At 42.3% G+C, this 22,240-nt stretch overlaps 1 protein-coding gene across 9 annotated transcripts in view; it reads left to right on the top strand.

The window, feature by feature from the left end:
- The window catches only part of wars2 (tryptophanyl tRNA synthetase 2, mitochondrial), an 86,871-nt gene that overhangs the window by 60,776 nt on the left and 3,855 nt on the right, over positions 1 to 22,240 (top strand). For all 9 annotated transcript variants that reach the window (XM_041211763.1, XM_041211770.1, XM_041211767.1 and 6 more), the window contains 4 exons: positions 9,148 to 9,399; positions 18,514 to 18,594; positions 19,736 to 19,821; positions 21,405 to 21,523. In XM_041211763.1, the coding sequence (XP_041067697.1) occupies positions 9,148 to 9,399; positions 18,514 to 18,594; positions 19,736 to 19,821; positions 21,405 to 21,523 (538 nt within the window). The remainder of the gene's footprint in view (positions 1 to 9,147; positions 9,400 to 18,513; positions 18,595 to 19,735; positions 19,822 to 21,404; positions 21,524 to 22,240) is intronic.

Genomic DNA, 22,240 nt, shown 5'->3' with positions numbered 1-22,240 from the left:
TTGGTCATCAGGTCTTTGCTCATCTGCCCCAAGATCATCTTATGTGGCTCAGTGCCAAATTCTGTTTGATAATACTCCTGTGAAACGCCTTGGAATATTTTAGTAAATTAACAACTTGCATGAAAATGAAACCTTCAATGTTGTTCAGCATGGTTGCGTTTGCAGTCATGAGTTTTAGGATAAAAAAATGCACAAACTTTATTCCTAAGAGTTGAACATTGTTTCAAAAGGCTTGGTAATTTAGCACATTGTATTTTTTTTGTCATTTAGTAGAAATGTAACTTTAACTTTCATCACCCACTTGCATGTTGTAACAGAATAAACAATGCATTAGTAAAAATGCATATTAAAAATAAGTGTACAGGATAAGCAGTGAATTGCATAATTGATATTGAACTTTATAAACGAAAACTTATTTTTTCTGCTTCCAAGTCCTCAACCCCGACTCCCCCCTCCCGCGCACCCGCACACTCTATCTCTCTCTCTCTCTCACTCTCTCCATCTCTTCATTGGGAACCACTCCTGCCTATGAAAATAAGCAGACTACCTCTGCTTTTGTGATTCTATAGCCTGTATGAGAGCGACTTGTGTTAGTTTGCCATTTGGTGGGTGATTTACCTTTTGGCCCCATATGTGAAGATGCACCTTGTCTCAACTTGGCATCTGTCTAGTGACATAGTGACGACCAAGTCTCCCTGTGAAGGGAACTGAGACCACAACCTTTGTCTCAGCATTGCAAAACACAGGGTATTAGATAAGTAGAATTTTATTCTGCCAGACATATGGGCAAGGATGTTTTATTAAACATCAGTGTGGATTTACATTTTCTTACAGCAAAATTGCTGCAAAAAAGTACATTCAAATATTACATAAGAGTCAATGCATTTGTCACAGTGAGTTTAAATGTTTTTATAAATGCAGTGGTGAACACATTCTGTTATATTAGGGAAGCAGTTGGACTGTTGGAATTTTTTTTATTGAAAGCTGGCATTGAATCTGTGGTGCAGTCAAATTTCTTCATTAATTCAGTGAGCTGGCAAAGGGTTATTTGTGGGGGTGTATTATTAAAGTTTGAACTTTACTGACTACAGGAAACCACTTTGGGGACCTGCAAGACGGCTTGTTGTAAGACGAGAATTGTAATAGAATTTGTTATAATTATATTTGACTGTATCTGAAACAAAAGGAACTGTGTTTCAGTTATATGCCATTAAACTTCCTTCAGCCCTGGTTCAGCATTTGCCCTTCGCTCTTTCAACTCTGGTCCCTTCTGTACGGCTCCTTCCTCTGCTTCATGTTCAGTGTAGAAGCATCAGCCATCTCAACCCCACTCTATGGAACACTCTCCCTAAATGTCTCCATCTTGCTATCTCCCCTCCTGAAACCAACTGTTTCATTTTGCTTCTGGCCACCATCCCTAACCCTTCTACCATTCTTTTCAATGACTGGTCATTTTTGCCTCTGTAAAGCACTCAGGACCTTTTCATTCACCTTAAGCTGCAAAGGAGGCCATTCAGCCCATCATGGCTGTGTTGTCTCCTTTATAGAGCTATTTGATCAGTTTAACTTCTCTGCTCTTTTCCCATAGCTCTGTCATATTTTTCCACTTCATTCCATATTTAAATTTAACTAATCAACCTGCTTCCACCACCCTTTCAAGCAATGCAATCCAGATCGTAACAACTTGCCCTACCATATTTTTTCCTTGTATCGCCTCTGCTTCTTTTGACAATTAGTTCAAATCTGTGTACCCATCTGCCACTGGAACCAGTTTCTCTTTATTTACTCTGTCAAAACATTCATGATTTTTAACACCTCCAATTGAATCTCCTCTGTTCGAAGGGAAACAAATCCAACTTTTCCAGCCTCTCAACATAACTGAAGATCTTCATCCCTAGCACCATTCTAGTAAATCTCTTCTGCATCCTATCTAAGGCCTTGACATATTGCCTAAAGTTTGGTATCTAGGATTGAATGCAATATTCCAGCTGTGGCCTAACCAGTGTTTTATAAAATTTAACATAACTTCCTAGCTTTTGTACTCTGTCTGTATTATATAATCTGTTTATATAAAGTAACGGATCCCACTTGCTTTTAAAGGCCTTCTCAACTTGTCCTGCTATATTCAAAGATATATGTACATGCGTTTTGTTGCAATAAGGACATGTAAGTGCAAATTATTGTAAAACTGTCATTCAGGTGAAACGTTAAGCCAAGACTCCTGCTGCCCTCTCAAAAAGTAAAAGATCCCATGAAAAACAAGCAGAAAATGCTAGAAATACACAGCAGGACAGGGAGCATCTATGAAAAGGAACAGAGTAAATGTTTCAGGTTGTGACCTTTCACCCTGAAGGCCCATCAACCTGAAGCATTGGCCTGAATCTTTTGATATGGGAAGCTGATGCGCCTTGGGACCTTGAGGAAGGCCCGATGCATGCACATGCAGTGGGTGTACTTACACAGGAAGTTCAAACTACCAATTGCTGGTTTTACCTTGCCTGGATTGCTGCACGATTCCTCACAACAGTGAGATCAGATGGCCAGAACCATGGAGACTTGGGCTGTTTATACTATACTTGTGCCTAGTTTTTACAGATTCATTTAGAGCTTTACCTAGCAGGTGTAAAGTCTGCTCAGGAGCACAGCTCTATGTAAATCAGCTGGAATGCCAAAGCACTTCAGCAGCCACAGCAACCTCTATACAGCTAAACAACACCCCGACAATGTTCCCCTCCCGACAATGCTCACCGCCCACTCCCAACAAGATTCACTCCCCCTCCCAACAAGGTTCAGTCCCCCCGAAAAGATTCACCATGCCCTCCAGACAAGATTTGCCCTCACCCCCCCCAACAATGCTCACCTCCCCCTCCTGACTCCCATTCCACTATCCCTGTCTCCTATCCAGCTGATGTTGGGAGAGTCATCATTGTTGGGATTTGCACGGTGAGTGGGAATGAGCATTGTGAGGGATGGAGGGTGCACCTGGGTGGGAGGGGCCGACGTTATCGGTGAGTGAGGGAAGGAGTGAACAATTGTATTCAAGTGCAATATATAGCCATGTGGCCTGACATATCTCTCACTCTACCGTTAACATCAAGCCAAGAGATCAACTCTGGTTCAAGGAAGTGATAGGAGAGCATGGCCAGGCATACCTAAAAATGAGGTCTCAATTTTTTGAAGCCAGAGCACAGAACTACTTTTGCATGCCAAACAGTGAAGCAGCTTACAATAAACAGAGCTAAGCAATCCCACAACCAGCAGATCAGATCAAAGCCCTGCAGTCGTGACACAGCATTTGCAATCAACTTCAGCCAGAAATGTCAAATGGATGATCCATCTTCGCCTGAGGTCCCCAGCATAACAGAAACCAATCTTCAGCCAATTTGATACACTCCACATGATGTCAAGAAACGGCTGAAGGCACTGGATACTGCAAAGGCTATGAGCCCTTACAACATCCCAGCAGTAGTACTGAAGACTTGTGCTCCAGAACTAGCTGTCCCCCTAGCCAAGTTGTTCCAGTACAGCTACTGACATCTATCTGACTGTGCAAAATTTCCCAGCTTTCCACAAAAAGCAGGACAAATCCAATCCAGCCAATTATCCCCCTATGAGCTTCCTCTTGATCATCAGCAAAGTATTGGAAGCTGTCATTGACAGTGCAATCAAACAGCACTTAACAATAACCTGTTCTCTGATGCTCAGTTTGGGTACAAAAAGTATCAACCTTTTGAAGCTACTTTCTGGCCACTCGGCACCTGACCTTATTATGGCCTTAGTCCAAACATGGGAAAAAACAGTGGAATTTCATAGGCGAGGTTAGAGTGACTGTCCTTGACATCATGGCAGTATTTGACCAAGTTTGGCATCAAGGAGCCTTGGCAAGATTGAAGTTAATGGGAATCATTGCGAAAACTCCACTTTTTAGAGTCATACCTAGCACAAAGGAAGATGTTTGTGGTTGTTGGAAGCCAATCATCTCAGGACCAGGGCATTAATGCAGGTGTTTCTCATGTAGTGTCCTAGGTCCAACCACCTTCAGCTGCTTCATCAATGACCTTCCCTCCACCAGAAGGTCAGAAGTGGGAATATGTGCCAATGATTGCACAATGTTCAGTACAATTCGCAAATCCTCAGATACTGATGGAGTCTGTGTCCAAGTGCAGCAAGACCTGGGGCGGAATTGACCCTGATTCGCACTAGGTGCGGTAGCGGGCTGGTAAGACGAAGTTTTAGCCGCCGGCCGCAATGGTGGATTTTCACGCCATATTGTCCCAAACCCACCACGTTACTTGTACATTCCTAGGAAACATGCCGTTTCCATGGCAGGCAGGCTTTGATTCACCTGCCACGCCATCACCTTGCCACTTCATCACACCAGGTACCACATTTCAATTACAGCCGCGGTCAGTGCTTCCAGCTCAGGACTGCAGCATGGAAGACATGGCCCCAAAAAGCATGAAGACTGAAGCCCTTGAGCGCCTTTTGGACACAATGGAGGCCCGTTGTGATGTTCTCCACTAACTCTCATCACTCTAAACCATCTCATCACTCTAAACTCACACACTCAAGCCCATCACACATTCACTGGCATCTCACTCACTGCCAACTCAAGGGACAGCACCAGCTATTCTCATACACGTACCCTCGCATTCTCACACACATACCCTCGCATGTCTATCTGGCATCATCTCCTCTGGAGACTGCCTCCTCAGCCCTCATCATCTCGAGGCCACTTGCACAGATCAACATGTGCCCCCCACCCCACACACACACACACACACACACACACACACACCCACCCACCCACCCTGGGATACCCCCCTTCCCAGTACACCCCTCGCCCTGCAGCCTCTTTCCTTGCCTGAGGCTACTTCTCCCCCTTCCCCAAGCAAGACCTTGCCCTACAGCCATAGAACCATAGATCACTGCAGCACAGAAAACAGGCCATTCGGCCCTTTTGGTCTGTGCCGAAATATTATTCCGCTAATCCCATTGACCTGCACCCAGTCCATAACCTTCCAGGCCTCTCCCATCCATGTATCTATCCAATTTATTCTTAAAACCTAAGAGTGAGACCACATTTACACGTCAGATGGCAGCTCGTTCCACGCTCTTACCACTCTGAGTGAAGAAGTTCCCCCTAATGTTCCCCCTAAACCTTTCCCCTTTCACCCTTAAGCCACCCACATACGGCTGATCTGGTAGGTAGAGACCTGCCATGAGCCCCACTAAAAGTGATGTGGTGCTGTCTGTGAAGCCTGGCACTGATGACTGCAAGTGCTGACCGAAGCAAGAGAGGCAAACAAACCTCGAAGTCCTGGGCGAAGTGCAGCCCACCAAGTGCACGCATCGGCGTGTTTTCCCACCGGCTTGGTCCAGCACAGGGGGATGAGTCCAGTGGGCTGGCCTTATAATATGCTGATGTATTACAATGAGGTTCCTGACCTCCAATGGCTCGACCATCCAGGACAAAGCAGCCTGCTTGATCGCAAACTGGTTTCATGATGTCGTGAATCCAATTTTTGGCCTTCTCGCCATATTGTCCACATGCTAGCAAACATGCCCGAAGCCAACGGGAACAGAAAATCCCAGCCCTGGACAACATTAAGGCTTGGGCTGATAAGTGGAAAATTACTTTCACACCACACTAGTGCCAGGCAATGACTGCTTCCAAGAGGAGAGAATCTAACCATCTCCCCTTGACATTCAGTGGCATTACCATTGCTGAAACTCCCACTATCAACATCCTGGAGAGTACCAGTGACCAGAAATTGAACTGGACCAGCCATATAAATACTGTGGCTACAAAAGCAGGTCAGAGGCTGGGAATTCTGAGGCGAGTAACTCACCTCCTGTCCATCACCTATAAGGCGCAAGTCAGGTGTGTAATGGAATATTCTCCAGTTGCTTGGATGAGTGTGGCTGCAAAAACACTCCAAGCTCAACATCATCCAGCATAAAGCAGCTTGCTTGATCAGCACCCCATCCACCACTTAAAACATTCACTCCCTCCATCACCGGCACACAGTGGTAGCAGCATATACCACATACAAGATGCACTGCAGAAACTCATCAAGGCTTCTTCGAAAGCACCTTCCAAACCCGGGACCTCTACCACCTAGGAGGACAAGGGCAGCAGATAAATACGAACATAGGAGATAGGAGAAGAAGTAGGCCATTCGGATTCTTGAGCCTGCTCTGTCATTCAATAAGACCATAGCTGATCTGTTTGTGTTTCAGATTTTGCATTCCCATCTGCCCCCAATAACCTTTGATTCCCTTGCCAAACAAGAATCTATCTACCTCTGCCTTAAAAATATTCAATAACCCTGCCTTCTGAGGCAGAGAGTTCCAAAGACACACAACCTTCTGAGAGAAAAAATTTCTCCTCATCTCCATCCTAAAACGGTGAGTCCTAATTTTAAAACAGTGCCCCCTGGTTTTGGAGTCACCCACAAGAGGAAACATCCTTTCCACTTCCACCTTGTCGAGACGGTTCAGGATCTTTTATACTTCAATCAAGTTACCCTTCTAAACTCCAGTGGAAACAAGCCCAGTCTGTCTAACCTTTCCTCGTGAGACAACCCGCTCAGTCCAGTTATCAATCTAGTAAACCTCCTCTGAACCACCTCCAACACATTTACATTCCTCCTTAAATAAGGAGACCAAAACTGCACACAGTATGCAAGATGCACTCTCACCAATGCCCTGTATAACTGAAGCATAACTTCCTTACTTTTATGTTCAATTCCTCTCTTAATAAAGGATAGCATTCCATTAGCCTTCTTAATTGCTTGCTGTACCTGCATGTTCTGCATAAAGCCACATGCCATCCTGACTTGGAACCATATTGCCATTCCTTCACTATTGCTGGATTAAAATCCTGGAACTTCCATCACTAACATCACTGTGAGTGTACTTGCACCACATGGACTACAATGGTCCAAGAAGGCGATCATCTTCTCAAAAGCAATTAGGGATGGGCAACAAAGACTGACCTTGCCGGAATTTAAAAAAACACAATGATGGGAGGTGAGGGAGGGGATGCGCATTGTTCGGGTGGGAGTTTGAACATTGTTGGATTGTGAAGGAGGCAAACATTGTCAGGTGCAGGAAGTTACAGTTTCAGGGTTGACTGGACCATTTAGAAACAGTGCAAGTTAGTGAATTGAAGACAGATCTTAAGGGGCATGCCTTCAGGTCATGAAGAAAAAGGAGGCGTGGTTTCACTGGATCAGGCCCGCCACTTGGATTCCCAACTCTACCCATCACTGAATTCAAACTGGAGCTGGGACCAGAAGGTGCAAAGGCTCCAGTGTAAAATGGTAAGTGGGCAGTTTAAATCAGTCAGTGCCAGGTACACCCGCTTCGCTGCTGACTGGATGATCTGGACCATTAACTCTGTTTCTCTCCACAGGTTCTGCCTGACCTTGTATTGAACAGGCAGCTTAGTAAAATTCTCCTGTTTGAATGGCCTACATATGGCACATAGCCGTAAAACTACTGTTACTTTATTTTTAAACTAACTTTATGTCTTCTGCATGCAGGCTCGAAGGAGCGGTGTCAGCCCATTTTTACCTGGATGAAATTCTGGCATTCCAGAAACACATTAGTACTCCATTAGCATTTATTTGGCGTGAAAAGAAAAGGCTGTACAATGTTGCTATTAATATTATAGGAACTTTATTGCACTGGAACATTGAATTGCATAACTTGATGCAAATTTTAAAAATGCACCATACCAAACTAGAAGTCAGCTTCTGTGGCAGGTGTATATCTTAATGCGTTTGCACCTATTTCATTTGCCTGAGACATCAGTCTGTCCTTCAGCATTTAGCCCTTTTCTGCCGCATACAGTAACGCTTCCTGGATGCATTAATGTAAAGAAATGCAAACTGATTTTCTACTTCAGTTTTGTGACTTGCTGACCCAAATGTTGATGGTTAAAATATTGAAAGGGAAGCTCAGGTGTAATCTGGAACATGTGATTTAGTACTTCACTATTTTGATTTGTCTGACCCTTGGATCTCAGAAGCTAAACCAGCTTAAAAGTTTTTTAGATGCAATTCCTGAGGATAACTGGAATGACGGGCACATTTGCTCCAGTATTTGTTTGTCAGGACTAAACGGAATCACTTTTAAAAATAGTCCCATTTTGATGAGGTGTGGAAAAGTCTTATGGTTTTATATGGTCCTGTACCATATAAAGTACCATAGAAATCAGCTTTCTATTGCGCCCATCCTCCACCTCATGTTTACATGTACTCACAACAAGCAGTTCACTAAGCAATCCCAAAACCAACTGCCAACGTTCAAATTAAAACCTCAGCATCCTCCCTGCAGCAAATGTTTCCAAATAGTGGCTGAGCTAATCACACAAATTTCTCCACCATTCTTCTTAAAAAAAATTCCTTTTTGAGCCAATCCATAGTTTCAGTTTTTAAGTTGTACATTCAGGTATGTCTTTTTCATCACCTACAGGTCTTGGGGAAGGAGGAACTTTTGACCCTCTGCTATTATTTTTGCACTGGTGCAATGCACGAAATTGTTTTTATTTGAATAAAATGTGCTGGGTTTAAAACAAAAGTTCAGAGCAGACGGATAGTTCATTTGAAGTGTGCAGTCTCCATTATGGTGCTAAGGTGTACAGAGCAGAACAGTACCAGATTTCAGTTGGTTGACCTCCATTGGAGTGATAGAATAATTGAACCTGGATCCTTGGACCAGCGTTCCAGTTCCTTATTGATACTTGTTGACTCCACCTGGGAAGTGGGTTTTGAGCGAGGACCAGAGTGGGTTTGGCTGTGATGGATGTACCCTGTAGTCAACTAGCCTGAAAATATGCCATGTCTAGACCCAATCATGAAAAATGGCCCCAATTGTGTGACTTCTGAGGGGTAGCCATTATCTGTGGAACTATATACCAATGTGAGTCAGTGCTTTTTGAGGGAGAAAGAGTAATTTGAGAACAAAATGTCTAATGGAAAAATAACCCATATCTGGATCATTATACAATCACTACATAGGTTTGTTCAAGGTGTTGATATAATCGAACCAGTTTGGGAATAGTCTACTGTATACTCTTAAAACTGATGTTTAGGAAGTTGTACACTATTAGGAAATGATATTTACTTTTAAATGCAGGTTGCTAACCGAGTCTTCTCTGGAATCCAGCCAACTGGGGTCCCTCATCTAGGAAACTACCTCGGAGCTATAGAAAGCTGGGTGAGGCTGCAAGATGAATACAACTCCATTCTGTATAGTATTGTGGACCTGCACTCCATCACTATTCCTCAGGACGCTGGCACACTCAGGCAAAACATTCTCGACATGACAGCCAGTCTCTTGGCATGTGGTATTAACCCTGAGCAATCAGCCCTATTTCAACAATCGAAGGTCAGTTCCAGCTAACTTTCTAAATCATTTTATTTCCCGCTCCCCCTTAACTTTGGCAGAGCTGGAGACCTCCTGAAGATTATTGAACATTTTGCATTCCACATGTACAAATAACACATTCATCCAAAGAAAATACTTGACTTAACTGGGCTTTAAGATCCAAACAGACCCAGCAGCACTGAACCAGCTTTTTGCAGTTGGACACACAGGTGGTTGTTACAATGTGTCTTGAATTGTGAAAATAACTTCATGCCATTAATTGGATGTTTTTATAGGGATTGCTGCAAAGTTTTGTGGCTGATTTTTAATTTTTTTTTTCCTCTTTCTGCTTCAGAACATTTTATTACTTAAATCTGCTTTCTCCAACTCCTGATCATGCCCTCTCTGGTCTTGATTGAGGCCTTATGCTGTGGCACTTGAAGCCTCAGCTTCCCAGTATGGGATTGTTTCAAAGTACTTTAGTGAAGTCGTTTTTATTACATTACAAAGCTTGGGAGCTTTATTATAATGGTAAATTATACTTTTTTTCAACCTGGTTCATGTTATGAATTTCTGTTCATTCGCGTCATTCTGAAAATTCACACAGTGCATGTTACTTTAGTGAAGAATCATGTTCCCTTGTTCTAAGAATATTAGATTCGAGATCATTTGAAATGTATCAGATATTGGTTTTCTAAAGCAAGTTTTGTTTTTATGATATGTTTATAAAAATTCTGCTAAATAGTTTCTTATTACCTTTTTCAATCATTCATGCAATGTGGCCATCTCTGGCAAGGTCAACAATTATTACCCATCTCTAATTTCCCTTGAGAAGGTGATGGTAAGCCACCTTCTTGAATTACTGCTGTCCTTGTGGTTTAGGTCAACCCACAGTGGTGTTAGGAAAGGAGTTCCAGGATTTTGACCCAGTGACTATAAAGGAATGGTTGATAGATTTCCAAGTCAGGGTGGTGTGTGACTGGAGGGGAATTAGAGTTGGAGGTCTGCTCTTCATTTTCTAGCTAGTAGAGGTTACAGTTTTGGGAAATTCTGTCAGAGAAGCCTTGGCAAGTTGTTGCTGCGCATGATGCAGATGGCACACGTTTTGCCACAGTGCACTGGTGGTGGACGGAGTGAATGTTTAAATTGTTGGATGGATTGCTAATCAAGCAGGTTGCTTTGTCATGGATGGTACTGGGGCTACACTGAGCCAGTCGAATGGAGAATATTCTATCACACTCCTGACTTGTGCCTTGTAGATGGTGAACAGGTTTTGGGGAGTTAGGAGGTGAGTCACTGGCCACAGAATACCCAGCTTATGACCTGTTCTTGTAACCGCAATTTTTATATGACTGGTCCAGTTAAATTTCTGGTCAGTGGTGACCCCCAGGATATTTATAGTGGGAGATACATTGATGGTAATGTGATTGAATATCAACGGAAGGTGGTTAGACTCTCCCTTTTTGGAGATAGTCATTACCTAGCAATTGTATAGCATGAATATTACTTGCCACTTATCAGCTCAAAAGTAAACAGTGTCCTGGTCTCAAACTGTTTGATTATCTAGGTTTCTACTCTTTTATTCATGTTTGATTTATGGCTGTATTGTGGCTCTGGTGGACTCCAAACTGTGCATCAATGATCGGGTTATTGGTGAGTAAGTACCACTTGATTAGCACTGTTATGACTTCTTCCATCACTTTGCCAATAATTGAGGGTAGAATGATGGGGTGGAAATTGGCTGGATTGGATTTGTCCTGTTTTTTTGTGGACAGAACATACTGAACAATTTCCCACTTTGTTCAGTAGATTCACTCTATGAATAAATCTAATCCAAGTAAAGACTGGCTCTGGTTTCTTCTTTTACCAGCTGGCTATCCAGAGTGTAACAACCTTTGCTGTAACCAGTGCACTCAGTCGTCTCAATATAATGTTGAAGTGAATCAAATTGGTTGAAGACTGCCATCTGTGAATGTGGGGCTCAGCAGAAGGCCAATATGGATTATTCATCTGGCTGAAGATAGTTGTAAAGTTTCAGCATTGTCATTTGCACTTAAGTGTTAGACTTGGGTGCCATGAAGTTTCCCATCAATTGTTTAATTGTCCACCACCATTCACGACTGGACTTGGCAGGACTGATGAGCTTTGATCTGGTCCATTGGTTGTGAGATTCCTTAGCTTTGTCTATAGCCTGTTTCTTCTGCTGTTTAGCATGCATGTATTCCTGTGTAGTAGCTTCGACAGGTTGGCATCTCATTTTCAGATCTGCCTGGTACCACTGCTGGTATGTTCTTCTACACTCCCAATTGAATCAGGGTTGATCCCCAAGCTCCATGATGATGGTTGAGTGAGGAGATCTGCCTGTCCATGAGGTTAGGGAGTGTGGTGTCATACCGTTTCTGCTGCCCAGTTTTGAGCTGCCAGATCCATTCTGAATTTATCCCATTTAGCATGGTGGTAGTGTGCACGACATGATGGAAGGCTGCACTCAGCATCGAGATGGAACTTTGTCTCCACAATGTTGTGCAGTTGTCACTCTTTCCAATGCTGTCATGGACAAATGAATCTGCAAAAGGTAGATTGTGATGACGAGCTTGGTTCTCACAAGCCAGTGTGACAGATATGTTCTAAAGGGCTCGTTTATCCAATAGTGATGCCGCTGAGCCAACTTGGTGAAAGGCATTGAAGTTCCCCAACCAGAATACTTTCTACCTGAAAAGCCCTGCCTATGTGTCTCCTACTCATGACATGCTTGCTTAGAATGAGGGCTTGACTCACTAATTGTTACCAAGCTTAGTTAGTGTCATTAGCAGGAGAGAGCAGGATCCAGGGGTTTCATTGAGATTTGGTGGTGAGAACCTGGAAAATAGATAGGTAGAAATTTTCCAGGTAGATTTTGAGGGGAGAATGTGTACAGAGGAACAATTGTACATTTTTTGGTGCTTTATTCATATTGGAACAGTTAGACAACTGTATGAAAGCTATATGAACCAGGAGCCTGGTTGTTGTTTGTTGACTAAATATAAGATTAGCAACTATTCAGAATAACTAGAAGAAATGCTGGTTTTAACCTGTTAGCCCTCAGGTTACAAAGTCAACCAGTTGATTTGTATGTTATATGAAATACACAGAAAGTGGGTCAGGTTAATCATTCTTCACAAAAATATAGCCTCTTCCCCCAAAGTAACGTGGATACTGCATGAAAGATCTGTGAAATCAAGGTTGCAATACTAAGCCATCGCTTTGTATTAATAATACAAAATCTTCTTTCTAATTTGTTAGTATTTTGTTTCTTAAAATTAGCTCTCCTCTCAGTCTTCTAGATATAAAGGCCAACATTCCATTAACCTTTTTGATTATTTTCTGCACCTGTCCATGATGTTTTGATGATCTATGTACCTGGACCCCCAAATCTCTTTTGACCTCCACTGTTTTTAGCGTTTCATAATTTGGAAAGTATCCTGTTCTATCCTTTTTAGATCCAAAGTGGATGACCTCACGTTTGCCAACATTGAAATCTATTTGCCATAGTTTTGCTCATTCACTTAATCTATCAATATCTCTTTGGAAGCATCAAACTACATCTACTCTGCTTACAATGCAACCCATCTCTATGCCATCAGCAAATTTGGATATGTGACTCTCTATTCCATCATCTAAACTGTTAATAAATATGGGGAATAGTTAAGGCCCCAACATAGATCCTTGTGGAAACCACTGGCATCCTGCCAATTGGATCCTCTGTACATTATCCCTACTCTCTGTCTTATGCAGCTCAACCAATTTCCTAACTAGGTGGATAACTTGCCTTCAATTCCATAGCCTCTGACTTTGGCTAACAGTTTCTTGTGAGGGACTTTATTACATGCATGATCAAAACAAATTTAGGATCATCTCATTTTGTTCCATGAAACCCTTGAGGACTAAAAGATCTGATGGATGGAAAACTATGTTTTGGTGGTATCTCTGGATCGAGAATATGAAAATAAGCTATCAGGAGACTTAAAAACAATTGTTAACATTTCTATAGATATGTAAATAGGAAGCGATTAGTGACAGTAAACCTGGGCCCATTAAAGGCAGAGACAGGTGAAATTATAATGAGGAATAAAGAAATGGCAGACACATAAACCAGATACTTTTGTCTTCACAGTAGAAGTCGCCAAAAAAACATTCTGAACATAAAGGGAAACCAAGCATCTAACGAGAACGAGGAACTTAAAAAAGCAGTAGAATAAAGAAATAGTACTCCAGAAATTCATGGTATTCATGGGGACAAATTTCCTGGCCCTGATGACCTGCATCCTAGGTGTTTAAAAGAAGTAGCTACAGAAGTAGTGGGTGCATTGATTTGATCTTCCAGAATTCCTTTGATTCTGGAAGGGTTCCCAAGATTTGGAAGGTAGCAAGCATAACCCCACTATTTAAGAAAGAAGGGAAACAAAAATGGGCTTCCCAAGCCAATTAGCCGAATATCAGTAGTAGGCAAAATGCCAGAATCTATTATTAAGGACATGATTAGGGCACTTTGCTTAATCATGGTATGATTTTCTAAGTCAACACAACACAAATTTAAGAGAAGGAAATCATGTTTGACAAATCTGTTAGAGGTATTTGAGAATTTTTTTAAGCTAGTAAGTTGGATAAGGGGGCACCAGTGAATGTAGTTTCAGATTTTCAAAAAGCATTGGATAAGGCACTTACGCAAGAGATTATTACACAAACATTAGGAATCATAGGATAAAAGCAAAAAACTGCAGATGCTGGAAATCCAAAACAAAAACAAAAACACCTGGAAAAACTCAGCAGGTCTGGCAGCATCTGTGGAGAGGAACACAGTTAACGTTTCGAGACTGAATGACCCTTCAACAGAACTAAGTAAAAATAGAAAGGAGGTGAAATGTAAGTTGGTTTAAGGGGGTGGGGGATGGGGGGGAGGGGTGGGACAAGAAGAGCTGGATAGAGGGCCAGTGATAGGTGGAGATAACCAAAAGATGTCACAGACAAAAGGACAAAGAGGTGTTGAAGGTGGTGATATTATCTAAAAGGAATGTGCTAATTAAGCGTGGAAAGCAGGACGAGCAAGGTGCAGATAGCCCTAGTGGGGGTGGGGTGGGGGGACGGGATCGAAAATAGGCTAAAAGGTAGAGATGGAAATACATTTAAAAATAATGGAAGTAGGTGGGAAAAGAAAAATCTATATAAATTATTGGAATAAACAAAAAGGAAGGGGAAAATCGGAAAGGGGGTGGAAATGGAGGAGAGAGTTCATGATCTAAAATTGTTGAAATCATAGGATTGGGAATAATCCATTAGGAAGGACTGAGGATTGGTCAATGGACAGAAATCAGAAGGTAAGAATAAATGGGGCATTTTTGGGTTGCAAGCTGTAATGAGCAGCCAACCACAAGGTCTGTACATGATCCACATGCAGCAAGACTTGGACAACATTCAGGCTTGAGCTGATAAATGGCAAGTAACATACGTGCCACACAAGTGCCAGGCAATGACCACCTCCAAAAAGAGAGAATCTAACAATCTCCCCTTGACGTTCAATGGCATTACCATTGCTGAATCCCCTACCATCATAATCCTGGGGTTACTACTGACCAGGAGGTTAACTGGACCAGCCATATAAATAGTGTGGCTACAAGAGCAGATCAGAATTTGGGATATCTGTGGGGATTAACTAGTCCCTTAACTCTCCAAAGCCTGTCCACCGTTTACAATTTGCAAGTCAAGAGTGTGATGAAATACTCTTCATTTACCTGGATGAGTGCAGCTCCAAAAACACTCAAGAAGCACGACACCATCCAGGACAAAGCAGCCCTCTTTTTTGGCACTCCTTCCACCACCTTAAACATTCACTCCCTCCACCACCAGCTGACAGTAGCAACAGTATGTACCATATACAAGGTGCACTGCAGCAAATTACCAAGGCTCCTTTGACAGCACCTTCTGAATCCACAACCACTGCCACCTAGAAAAAGGACAAGGGCAGCAGATGCATGGGAACACCATCACCTGCAAGTTCCCCTCCAAGTCAAACACCATCCTGACTTGGAACTATATTGTCATTCCTTCACTATTGTTGGGTCAAAAACCTCAACTCCCTAGCAGCACCATGGGCATAGCTTTACTGCAACAGTTCATCAATGTTCAGCATGAAATAATTCAAAGGAGAACTTGGGCCTCAGCTACTTACAATCTATATTAATGAGAGGACTGAGTATAGTGTATCCAAGTTTGCTACAAGGTTAGATGGGGAGGCAGTGACTAGTATTCCAGAGACCCAGGTTAATGCTCTGGGGAGCCGGGTTCGAATCCCACCACGGCAGATGGTGAAATTTGAATTCAATAAAAATCTGGAATTGAAAGTCTGCTGATGACCATAGAACCATTTTCTCCTGCCATTACTAAATTGTTGTAAAAACCCATGTGGTTCACTAATGTCCTGGTCTGGCCTACATGTGACTCAAGACCCACAGCAATGTAGTTGACTCCTAAATGCCATCTGAACAAGGGCAATTAGGCCTAGATAGCGAATCCCACATTCCATGAACAAATAAAATTGAAAAAATAAGTAAAGTGAAGAATCAGGATGTGGGTGTTGATGGCCAGGCCAGGATTTAATTCCCATCCCTAATTGCCCTTGAGAAGATGGTGGTGAGCCACCTAGTTGAACTGCTGCATGCCATGTGCTGTACATACATCCACATTGGTTATGGGATTGCTTAGTTCTGCCTATTGTGTGCTGCTTCCAGTGTTTGGCATGCAAGTAGTCCTGTGTTGTAGCTTCACCAGGCTGACACCTCATTTTTAGGTATGCCTGGTGCTGCTCCTGGCATGCCCTCCTGCACTCCTCATTGAATCAGCATTGATCCCCTGGCTTGGTGGTAATGCTAGAGTAGGGGATGTATCAGGTCATGAGGTTACAGATTGTGAATGAGTATAATTCTGCTGCTGCCGATGGCCCACAGTGCCTCATGGATGTCCAGTCTTGAATTGCTAGATATGTTTGAAATCTATCCCATTTAGCACAGTGGTAGTGTCACACATCACGATGGAGGATACCCTCAACGTGAAGACAGAACTTTGTCTCCACAAGGACTGTGCAGTGGTCGTTGTTACCAATACTGTCCTGGACAGATGCATCTACAACTGGTAGATTTGTGAGGACAAGGTCAAGTAGTTATTTCCCTTGTGTTGGTTTCCTCACCACCTTTCGCAGACCCAGTCTAATAACTATGTTCTTCAGGACTTAGCCAGCTTGGTCAACAGTGGTGCTAGCGAGCCATTCTTGGTGATAGACATTGAAGTCCCCACCCAGAGCACATTCGGTGTCCTTGTACGTGAATCACAGAAAGTTAACATGCAGGTACAGCAAGTAATTAGGGAGACAAATAGCTAGCTGTTAAAAAGGGATTGGAGTGTAAGAGTAAATAAGATTTACTCCAATTTTACAGGGTATTGGTGAGGCCACACCTGGAGTACAATGTGCTCTTTTGACCTTGTTATGTAAGCAAGGGCATACTTGCTTTAGAGAGAGTCCAACAAAAGTTCACTGGACTCATCCTGGGATGAGGGGGCTCTCCTATGAGGAGAGGTTGCATAACGTAGCCTATATTCTTTGGAGTTTAGAAGAATGAGAGGTGATCTAATTGAAATATATAAAATCCTTAAAGAGGTGACAAAATGTTCACCCTGACTGGGTAATCGAGAACACAGGGTCATAGTCTCAGAATTTAGGCATTTAGGACTGAGATGGGGAGAAATTTCTTCACTCAAAGGGTTATGAATCTTTGGAATTTTCTCCCACCATCGTTGAACATTAACGGAAGTCAATAGATTTTTGAGTAGAAGAGGAATTGAGGATAGTTCAGGAAGGAGTTGAGGAAGAAGATCAGCCATGGTCTTCAATGCTCCAGCAGACTCGAAGGGTCAAATGGCCTACTCCTGCTATTCCTTTACGTTCTTATTTGTCACTGTAAGCATGAATTGTAAGTGGAAATGCCATCAGTCAGACTTCACTGTCCCAGTAACCACTATATAGTAAGAATGTCTACTCAAATGCTCGGATGCAGCAGTCAGCAACCTTTCAGAAGTGGGGTGCTAAGTCTTTTTTTATTTACTCTAATTTAAAGTTTTACATGCCAGTAATGCATTTTAATGTTTATAAGGTCTCTATATATAATTAAACTATTCTTGTATGTGAAGTAAACAAGGTTTTTAAAATGCTTAATTTAAAATTAAATTAAAACGCAGATTGTACCAGTTTAGCATGATCCTTGCCCTTGCTTTTCCTTGCTGAGATTTCTAATGTATTTGGATACTTTAAGCTGCACACAGGCTTCTGAGTGATCAGGTGTTAACAGGTTCAAATAGGGTCAGCGGAACTGAGTTCTTGTGTGAAAATACCCATTAACACAGGTATGTGGATCCAAATGCTGAAAGCATTGCAAACGCAATTTTCTTCAAGCAGTTAAATTTCACTGGCAGGGACATCCAGCAGGTCAGAATGGAGGCCCCATGATCTCTCTCAGTAGCTTCAATTGCACTCTGCAGATCTTTAAACTTTGATGCCCAGAATTCACTTCATCAAGGAAGATTTTCTCATGCTTCATTTCAAAATATCATTGAACACTTGGTGAGCGACAGGCAATACTTTCACAACAGAAAGCATAGACAGCACAGTCCTTCTTTTGAATGAATCCAAATTTGTCTGTCCAAGAAGTCAGAAATGAATGGACATCTAACTTTGCTTTCTTAGGAGCTGACATTTGTCAAATGTATCCCTTAATTTACAGTGCGCTGTTCTGCATTACATGATACTGATGTAAGCAGCAAATCGGGACTTAAAAGTATTTCAATAATGAATAAAACACAGGCATTTACTATTTAAATTTGATACGTCTTTTATCCATGTAACTAAATACCTTCTCGGGATAAATAAATTACAAAATATTAGATTTAAAACTTATGGTATTGTTAATTGGACTAGCAGTGCAAGTGCTACTCAAAGTCATATCGGATGTGTGCCGTAGATTGCCAACCCCTGCTCTAATCTCTGGGACCTTCCCAAACTCATTATGCATTTCCTAATCCACCAACCTGTTCATATGTATTATCTTGCAGATCTCCGAACATACAGAATTAGCTTGGATCCTGTGTTGTCTGACGAGTATGCCACGATTACGTCATTTACCTCAGTGGAAGGTACTCTCTTTCTTGTTGAACCATTGATAGTGAAGCCTGTGGGAACTCATTACTTCAAACAGCTGCCATTTTTCTCTGGTGATATAGGTAGTGATATTGGAAAATGTCAAAGGCAGATGGGCAACACCAACGACACCAACATCCTGTGAAAGGAGAAGAAAGTGCAGATTGCAGTTGTACGCATCTCACCTCCATGCATTAAATTTAAACTTTTTTTTCAAATATGTTAAATATTAGTATTTCAGACTTAGTCGATGGCAACCAGGAGCCTAACGAACATAAATTGTTTAGCAAGGGAGATTAATAATGTAAGTAATCAATGGAACAAATAGCATTTATTTTATTGTTTCAAGAACCCATTGACCATGTTTCAAGTTTGTTTTCTTGCTGTAGTGCAAGAAGAATGTTACACAACTGGTGCAACTCATTTCATACTCTCACTCTCAAAGATTACATGCAAGACTCTACCAAGTTTGGCAGTGTAAAGTGTGCATTAACTCTTAATGTGTCAGCTTGGCTACGAGTCAAAGCCATGAGTTTAAGCCCTACTCTAAGACTTGAGCAACAAATTTGACACTTCAGTGTAGTACTGAGAGTGCCATGTTGCTGAGGATGCATTTCTTCAGATAGAATGTTAAACTGATGTCCTGTTTGCCTATTCAGGTGGATGTAAAAGATCCCATAATTGGAGAAAAGCAGTGGAATTCGCCTCATGTCCTGCCCAATACATTCCCTCAACCAAAACTAGCAGAAGCAGATTTTGTTGCGGTTTGTGGGATCTTGCTATGTAAAACTTAGCTGCTGTGTTTGCCTGACAAGAATAATTACTCTTCAAAAGTAAATCATTGGCTGTAAAGCATTTTAGGGTATCCTGAGGATGTGAAGGGTGTTTTCTGAAATGTGTTCTTTTTTCATCTTACGCATTGATTCAGCATTGATAGTTATAAGCATTTTGTTTTTGTTGGGAGGAAAGCAATGGGCAGCTTCAAAACATCCTTGTATTCAAGACTCTAGTTTTCTGAACAAAGTCTGCATTAGGATTCCAGCTGTAGTAAAACAATTGATAGTAGCAAACTGCTTTAACTTAAAAACAAATTGCTGAATCCTTGTAATGATTATTATTTTTACTATCTTTTTGCAGATGAAAAGCTCTGGTCAGAAGGATGAAGGAAGTTTGGGACTGTTCACTTACCCAGTCCTGCAGTCCGCAGATATTCTGTTATACAAGTAAGAGATGTTAATCAGCATACCAGTAGTTCTAATTAGATTTGTGAATTTGCTCATCAATCTCTTGGTAAATACCTAATTTACGCTGCTGAGATAGAACTCCAATTATCCTGCATAGGAGAGACTTCTGCGCACCTGCATACTGAGAGGTTCACCTTCAATGATAGATAATTGAATGTTTAGGGAGTTCAAGGTAGCAGTGTCTGCACACTGTCAATATTAAGTTAACAAAAGATAAGTTTCAACACAGTCCAGAAGGCCCAGGAGATCACATGGGTACTTTGTAAGTCATGTTTTCCTCCACACTGGAATTGCAATTCATTTGCTGTCAAATTGAACTGGTGTGAGACTACTCATTCTAGGCAATATCACACCACTTTCCACCCGAGATTCAGGGCAGACTCATAATCTGAATATAGTCTGCAACTTTAACTTACTGCTTTGCAGCCTCAAAACCTTTTGCACCACTGTGGCATAAGTAATCATTCAGGGCTCTTCATAAGAGCAATTTTAGACTTCTACCTGGAGAGCGCCTGCACTACCAGCCTAAAGTTACTATTAAGAGGTTCAAAACATTTTGGGGTTTGGGCCTCATTTCAGTGCTCCAGGCACAAAGTGACCGTGTCCCTGAAGTTTGCCATTTGTTGGAGGGCAGGAATTCTGGAGGAACCTGATTTGCATGTTAAACAGCCTCCCCAAGGAGGTCCTGAGCTTCAGGCATGCATTTTTTTTATTCATTCACGGGATGTGGGCTGCTCTGGCTGGGCCAGCATTTATTGCTCATCCCTAGTTGCCCCTGAGAAAGTGGTGGTGAGCTGCCTTCTTGTACCGCTGTAGTCCATGTGGTGTAGGTACACCCACAGTGCTGTTAGGAAGGGGGTTCCAGGATTTTGACCCAGCAACAGTGAAGGAATGGCGATATATTTTCAAGTCAGGATGGTGAGTGACTTGCAGGGGAACTTCTAGGTGGTGGTGTTCCCATCTATCTGCTGCCCTTTTCCTTCTAGATGGTAGTGGTCGTGGGTTTGGAAGGTGCTGTCAAAGGTGCCTTGGTGAATTCCTGCAGTACATCTAGTAGATGGTACACACTACTGCTACTGTGCGTTGGGTGTTGGAGGGAGTGAATGTTTGTGGAAGTGGTGCCAATCAAGGAGGCTACTTTGTCCTGGATGGTGTCAAGCTTCTTGAGTGTTGTGGGAGCTGCACTCATCCAGGCAAGTGAAGAATACTCCATCACATTCCTGACTTGTGCCTTGTAGATGGTGGACAGGCTTTGGGGAGTCTGGAGGTGAGTTACTCATCGCAGGATTCCTAGCCTCTGATCTGCTCTTGTGCTACAGTATTTATGTGACTGGTCCAGTTCAGTTTCTGGTCAATGGTAGCTCCCAGGATATTGATAGTGTGGGATTCAGTGATGATAATGCCATTGAACATCAAGGGACGATGGTTGAATTTTCTCTTGTTGGAGGATTTGTGGATCATGGGATAGTAAAGTGCTTGTTATTAATCCTTCTTTGAACTGTTAGCTATTTTATTCTTTTGGAAGGATCTCATTGTAATTGATTTTTCTTGTGTCCTATGAGGTCAACCCATGTACCTGTTGGAGAGGATCAGATACAACACCTGGAGTTGGCGCAGGATATAGCTCGAATCTTCAACAACCAATATGGCTATTTTTTTCCTATACCAAAAGCTATTCTAAGTGAGTACCATACTAATATATATATAGTGCCTTTCATGTAACACATGGCCAAATTGTTTCACAGGACATTGGAATAAACCAAGTAGGAAGTGGAGAAAGCAGCCACAGGAGAATTTTTTTTTAAATTTATTCATTCACAGGATATCCGCATCGCTGGCTAGGCCAGCATTTATTGCCCATCCCTAATTGCCCTTGAGAATTTGATGATGAGCTGCCTTCTTGAACCGTTGCAGTTCATGTGGTGTAGGAACACCCATGGTGGTGTTAGAAAGGGAGTTGCAGGATTTTGATCCAGCGACTCTGAAGGAATGATGATATATTTCCAAGTCAGGATGGTCACACACTTGGATGGGAACTTGTAGATGGTAATGTTCCCATGCATCTGCTGCCCTGCCTTTCTAGGTAGTTGATGCCGTGGGCTTGGAAGGTATCAAAGAAGCCTTGGTGAGTTGCTGCAGTGCATCTTGTAGATGGTACACACTGCTACCACTGTTCCCTTGTGGTGGAGGGAGTGAGTGAATATTTAAGGTTGTGGATGGGACCAATCAAGCGGCTGCTTCGTCCTGGATGGTGTCAAGCTTCTTGAGTGTTGTTGGAGCTGCACTAATCCAGGCAAATAGAGAGCATTCCATCACACTCCTGACTTGTGCCTTTTAGATGGTGGACAGGCTTTGGGGCGTCAGGAAGTGAGTTACTTGTGGTCGAATTCCCAGCCAC

The sequence above is a fragment of the Carcharodon carcharias genome, chromosome 18 (assembly GCF_017639515.1).
Source record: "Carcharodon carcharias isolate sCarCar2 chromosome 18, sCarCar2.pri, whole genome shotgun sequence".
Lineage (NCBI taxonomy): Eukaryota > Metazoa > Chordata > Chondrichthyes > Lamniformes > Lamnidae > Carcharodon > Carcharodon carcharias.
The sequence above is the reverse complement of the archived record's forward strand: the minus strand, read 5'-3'. Positions and strand labels throughout refer to the sequence as shown.